The sequence below is a fragment of the Mus pahari genome, chromosome 3, assembly GCF_900095145.1.
Source record: "Mus pahari chromosome 3, PAHARI_EIJ_v1.1, whole genome shotgun sequence".
Taxonomy (NCBI): Eukaryota; Metazoa; Chordata; class Mammalia; order Rodentia; family Muridae; genus Mus; species Mus pahari.
The window spans coordinates 76,203,740-76,210,011 of record NC_034592.1 but is presented as its reverse complement, the minus strand read 5'-3'; the positions used below and the strand labels follow the sequence as shown (position 1 = coordinate 76,210,011).

Here is a 6,272-nt window from a genome sequence, read left to right as displayed (position 1 = left end):
TGGCGAGGAACAGAAAACACCTTTTATTATCAACTTTAGCCCTCAGACGAGCGGACAGACTAGAGGTGTCCCTAGGCATAGTATTGTAGGTTGGCCTTCTTCTTGGCCTGAACCTCCAGGATGCCCTCCATGTAGTCCTCGTGAGTAAGTTCCGTGGCTCCCCTGCGCAGTGCGATCATACCCTGCAGCCAGGACAGATGTGACCTAGAATGCCTCCCTGCACTTCCAAATTCCAAAAGCATGGGTCGCTGACCCACCCAGGGAAAGGGCAAGGCTTCAAACAATCCACCCACCCACCCTGACCACTCACCGCCTCCACACACACGGCCTTGCACTGGGCTCCATTGAAGTCATCAGTGCACCGAGCCAGCTCTTCATAGTTCACATCAGGACTGGAAAAAGGACAAGACACCACAGAGCTTGATTAGTCACGGAGAGGGAACAGCAAAGGGGAGATGTCCTACTATGTACCCATCACACAATAATTGACATGCTTTCTGCTGGCATGCAAGTCTTTACTGACTTTTTTTCTCAGTACAAATGAGATTGGACAAAGCTATTCACAGGATCACTGATACACCAGCCTTCTAGAACCCTGCATCTGAGATCCCAGAAGCAAGTTTGCCTGAGGCTAGGAACATGGGGTTATATAGACAAAAGACAGTATGGTTGCTGATGAAGCCGTGCATCAGCCAGCATGTGCTGCCCATCATCTGCCCTCATGCCAGGCACTGTGCCTGAGACATCACCGTGGCTAATTCTCAAAGTGGAATGACTTATCCTCAAGTTTCAAAAACAACAGCCTTTGGAGGTTTAGGTCACATGCTGAAAACTGTATAGATCTGAGTTCAGATCATCTGGTCCTGGTTAGTCTCCTAAGCCATGTTTGGACTGTGCCCATCTACTGGGCTGTGCTGTGAAGGCCTATGTGTCTTCAATGGGAGGATGAGACACAGGTGATTTTGAGGGTCTGAGCCCCAACAAAACTCTACCTCAGGCAGTGGGGGAGAAATGGAGGCTATGTGCATGCACGGGGTGGGGTTGGGGTGGATCAGTAGCTGGGGAACAATAGTACAGGAGTCATGAAAATTGGGGGCTCAAAAAGCTGTTGTAGCTGACCTGACATTCATCTTCCGTGAGTGGATCTGCATGATCCTGGCCCTGGCCTCCTCATTGGGCATCGGAAATTCAATCTTGCGGTCCAGGCGGCCTGAGCGCAGCAGGGCCGGATCCAGAATGTCCACCCTGTTAGTGGCTGCAATTACCTAAGGAACAGAAGAACAGGACATCCACCCATAAGCACAAGTTACGGTAGGAACAGGGTAGCCGGGGAATGGGGAAAGCAGAGCCCGAGCTGTCAGTCCCGAGACAGCAGGTGAGCCCTGTACTCACCTTCACTTGAGTGTTGGGCTGGAAGCCATCCAGCTGGTTCAGTAGCTCCAGCATGGTCCTCTGCACCTCTCGGTCCCCTGCCTTTTCACTGTCGAAACTGCGGTGCACAGGAGCCCGAGATGCCAGTGACATCACGGCATAAGCACAGGCTATTCCAACTTGTCCAGGGAAATGGTTGCCTCAACTTGAGACTCCCAGCCCAGGGACTGGTACAGAGAAAGGTTCACCAATAATTAACTGCAGCATTCAATGCTGCAGAGACTTCTGGGATCAGTGCTGGGCTAGTGACAAACAGTGGGCAGAAATAGCCAGGGCCAGGGCTGTGGCTCTGAGTTTTGCACGATCCCAGAGAATTTTGCTCAGAAATACCTAGAATCAGGAGCCCAGACAGCCAATCCCAAGGAAGGGTTCTTGTGTCTATAAACAATGGCTGGCAACCACCCAGTGAATGGAAAGAGCTGAAAACCAATCAGATACTGGGAGGGAGTCCAGGAGGTGGGGGAGAGCAAGACTGGAAGAATGGGCCACACAAATCTAGTATTTATGCTAAGGAGCAATGGGGTGACCTAGGAATGGTTTAACTAGTGTATGACAGACTTTGAGAACACGTGAGATGGTCAGATTTCTTTGAGAGCAAAGTGTTAGCTGTGAGAATTTATAGAAGTGTTACTACCGGGGGGGGGGGGGGGGGGAGAAACAGGATGGGAAAGAACTAGAATTTAGCATAGCTTGGAGTTGTGCTTCCAGCTCACCCCTCACCCCAAGAACCCTTAAGTCCCTATCCATCCTTACCGTTTGGTACCAATGGCATCCAATTCGTCTATGAAGATAATAGATGGTGCCTTCTCCTTGGCCAGGGCAAAAGCATCACGGACCAGCTTGGCACCATCTCCAATAAACATCTGCACCAGCTGAGGGCCTGCCAGCTTCAAGAAGGTGGCCTGAGAGAAGGGACAGATCAAAGCAAAAGCACAAGAGGCCCAAAGAGTCAAGCCTGCTTCATACAACTTCAAGTACCCCCACCTCCTCCTCGCCCCCCACCCCCACACACCTTGGTCTGAGCAGCACAGGCTCGGGCAAGCAGAGTCTTCCCTGTACCAGGCGGCCCATACATCAGCACTCCTTTTGGGGGCTGGATACCCAAGTTCTCAAACTTCTCTTTGTGGTTCATAGGCAGGACAATGGCTTCCACCAGCTGCCAGGAAGAAGTCCTGGGTGAGGAGAGTGATGCCCTGAGGGATCCTACTGCATCTTCCCTACTCTAACGCAGGACAGTCTTCTCTCCTCTCCCAACTGCTCTGCACTGGTCCCATGGCTCAGAGCATAAGAGTGTTTGCTGTGCAAACATGAAGACCTAACTTCAAATCTCCAGCGCCCACCATGTAAATATCCAGGCCTATAAAACACAAGCCCATAACCCAGGTGCTGTGGTCAGAGTCAGGAGGATCAGTAGGGTCTGCTGACCGCCAGCCTAGTTCCAGGTGCAGCGAGGGACCATGTATCATAGGGAAGAGTGGAGAAAAGATCAGGGTATTTGACACTGTCTGTGTATGTATGCACGTACACAAGCACTTGCACCACACACACAGGAAGGAGGGAGGGAAGGAAGGAAGGAAGGAAGGAAGGAAGGAAGGAAGGAAGGAAGGAAGGAAGGGAGGAAGGAAAGAAGGAAGGAAGGAAGGAAGATAGATAGATAGATACTGGGGCAAAAACCAGGAGCCTGAGTAGAGTTTTTGCTCTGGCCCGTTATGTGGGCCATCTCCGATCTCTCTGGACCCCAGGCTCGAACATCTGACGCTGTCTTTGCTCTGTCTTGGTTGTTTTCTTTTTCCTTCCCACAGAAAGGGAATACACTCTGGTCAACTAGATGAAAAAGTAAAAAAGCTGGCATAGCCTCCCGTACCTCCTGTATCTGCTTGTCCAGGCCCCCAATGTCACTGTACTGCTCCGTGGGCCGCTCGTCCACCTCCATGGCCTTCACCCGAGAGTCATATTCAGTGGGCAGGGTCTCCAGGATCAGATAGGAGTCTTTGTTCACACCCTGAGAACAGAGCATGGAGCTTTTGTGTTTGTCCCAGCTCTGTCTAATGCTCCAGGGGACAGTTATTTGTAGTCTAAACAGAGAGCTACAGCACTGGCAAACTGCAAGAATCAAAGAGGCTGCAGACAGTCGCTGCAGTTCAGAGGCAACAGTGACCTGTGCGAGCAGCTTACTGGAGAATCCCCGCCTGGGCGCAGGTATCACTCACCACCAGGTCTCCTGGCTTCAGCTTTTCTGCATCCACCAACCCAATTACTGGCAGGAAGTACGTCTGTAGGAAGTTACAGGCAGTCAGTCGTAGCTATACTGAAACTCCCCCGTGCTGCCCCCTGCCCAGCTGTGACTGAGCCAACCTTACCTGTCGGGTAGAAGTTTTGATCACAGCACACTTGCCCTTCCTCTGCGAGTCCAGGTCAATATTGGCACCATCCTCCTCCTGGTCATTGGGGTCAACGTCCAGCAACTAAGAAAGAAAATAAGCTCAACCCCCTGAACTTCCCAGAATCCAGTAGTGTGTGTGCTCAAACAGTTCCCTACACCCACAAAGCCACAGGCCTTCCTTCCCTCCTCAGACTAGCCTTAAGCTTAATAAACACAGATCATGTGCTAGGGGGCTGATAACACCTTTGTTAAGGTGCTGCTTCTGTTTGCAAAGTTCATCTGTCCCAGGAAGGAACAAAACAAATGGCGGACACCTGTGACTTTTAAGGTCTTTGCAGACTTATGTCTAGGAAGTGGGTCTCAGGAAGTGTAAGGTCAAACAAAGCTTTTTACTCACTCTACCCTATGGGCCCCATCCCTAGATGTCCAAGTCTCCTGCCTCCTCCTCTTCCCCCCCCCCCCCCCCCCCCCCCCCCCCCCCCCCCCCCGCCACACACACACCTCAATGACATTGGAGACAAGGTATGGCAGGGTTTTGTTCACTTTGATTTTCTCACTGTTCTCTTTGATTTTGTCTTTCATGGCTTGGAGTTCGTGGGTGACTCGCAATACTTCACTCTTCATGATCTGGGATAAAAGAAAACATGTTCAACCCTGATTCGGCCTGCACTCATCACAGCCCTATAATAGATGAGGTCCAGGTTAGCCGGGAGACCCAGCCGACCAGAGCTCGGGCTTTCTGAAGGCCCAGCCTGTACATATCCAAACGGCAGAGGTCAGGACAAGAGGCCAGTGTGGTCAGGACAAGAGGCCAGTGTGAAATCCTCCTGAACGAAGCGGCTGTGGGATAGGGCTATTTTCCATGGGTGCGTGTGTGAACGCTTCCTTCCCTCTCTGAGCCTCGGGCTCCTCGTCTGTAAAATGGAGATCTGAGAACTCTGCTGCCTGTCCCGGAGCCAGGAGCCCACCTTGATCTCGCTGTCTAACAGCCGTGTGCGCTGGACGATTTCTTCTGTGGACATCTTGAGCACCTCTTCCCCAATGCCATCTTGCTGTTTAAAGAAGGGAAGAAGTACTTATTTACTGTAACTCAGAGCTGCCATCCCACGGTCCCACAGCCCCCTCAGCGCCTGCTTTCTTATCCCAACTGCAGGATGAAGTCGGGACAGAATTCTGCCCACAACCCAAGAAGCTCTGAGACCAGTCCAGACCGGACTTGGACTTCCAGCCACCTCCTTTCCCGCCCTCCAAGAACGTCTAACCCTGTAGCCCAAACTTTGGGACGCCCCTCAGGTCTCCCAACACTCACCTCAGCTTCATCCCACACGGTCGCCATCTTCTCCTGCCGAGTCACTGGACTCTCGGGCGTCGGCAGCAGATTCATTTCCTGCATGGAGAAGCCGAAACTGGGAGTGCGCACGAGCCCCTGAGGGAGCCCAGCGCAGCCTTTCTCAACGTCTTCTCTCCACCCGTGGAGAACTTCACCCGCGGTTCCTGACGTGACAGAACGGGCTCTGTCCGCGTCGCCGAGCGAATCTGCCGCTGGGACTCCACGAACCAAACCGAGGCTACAGGGCCCGCCCCGTGGCTCGCCGGTCGCTCGGGTTTGTGCGGGAGCGAGGAGTGGGCTGCTATTGGCCGGCATGCGGGCGGGGCGGGGCGTGCTGCACAACCGGAAGAGGCGGGAGACGGGAGGGAGCCGCGGAGTCTTTCGGGAAATGCAGTTTTTAGCCTGGCGGATAACTGAAAAGGAGTTTGCACAGGTGCAGGTTCAATCTAAGGACCCGGGTAAACTTGGGATTCACGGATTTGCAAAATGTCGAGTGTGGTGGCGCATGCGTTTAGTCCCAGCACTCCGGAGGCAGGGGCAGGCGGATCTCTGAGTTTAAGGTTAGCCTGGTGTATAAAGTGAGTCCAGGAAAGCTAAGGCTACACAAAGAAACTCGTCTCAAAAAAACAAATAAACAAAACAAAAAACAAAAAAAAAAACAAAAACACAAAAAAAACTCGGGCGTGGTGGCACACGCCTTTAATCCCAGCACTTGGGAGGCAGAGGCAGAGGCAGAGGCAGGCGGATTTCTGAGCTCGAGGCCAGCCTGGTCTACAAAGTGAGTTCCAGGACAGCCAGGGCTACACAGAGAAACCCTGTCTCGAAAAACCAAATAAAAAAGGGGGGGAGGGGGGACAGAGAGACAGAAGAGAGAGAAACAGGAGAGAGAGAGAGATTGAAAAGAAACTGCTAAGTTTAATGGCACGTGCCTGTCATCACAGACACTGAGCCACTGCAAAGATGAAGCAGAAGGATTGCTGCATATTAAGGCCACCCTGTGCTACATAGTGTATTTCTAGCTATTCTGGCCACAGTGTGAGTCTTAAACAAAAATAGCCTAACAAAACCCAAATAAAACACTGCTTCTACTAATATTAATGCAGATCCAACTCTCCACATAGGGATCAC

At 52.1% G+C, this 6,272-nt stretch overlaps 1 protein-coding gene across 1 annotated transcript; it reads right to left on the bottom strand.

Moving 5' to 3' along the window:
• Psmc3 (proteasome 26S subunit, ATPase 3) lies at positions 1–5,430 on the bottom strand. Its single transcript, XM_021192277.2, has 12 exons — positions 5,124–5,430; positions 4,783–4,866; positions 4,316–4,441; positions 3,792–3,896; positions 3,642–3,704; positions 3,296–3,433; positions 2,444–2,587; positions 2,185–2,333; positions 1,393–1,489; positions 1,120–1,265; positions 311–392; positions 1–182 (listed from the first exon to the last, which is right to left on the bottom strand). The coding sequence occupies exons 1-12, from the start codon at positions 5,205–5,207 to the stop codon at positions 72–74; spliced, it is 1,329 nt and encodes a 442-aa protein (XP_021047936.1). The 5' UTR covers positions 5,208–5,430; the 3' UTR covers positions 1–71.
• Positions 5,431–6,272: the final 842 nt, after the last annotated feature.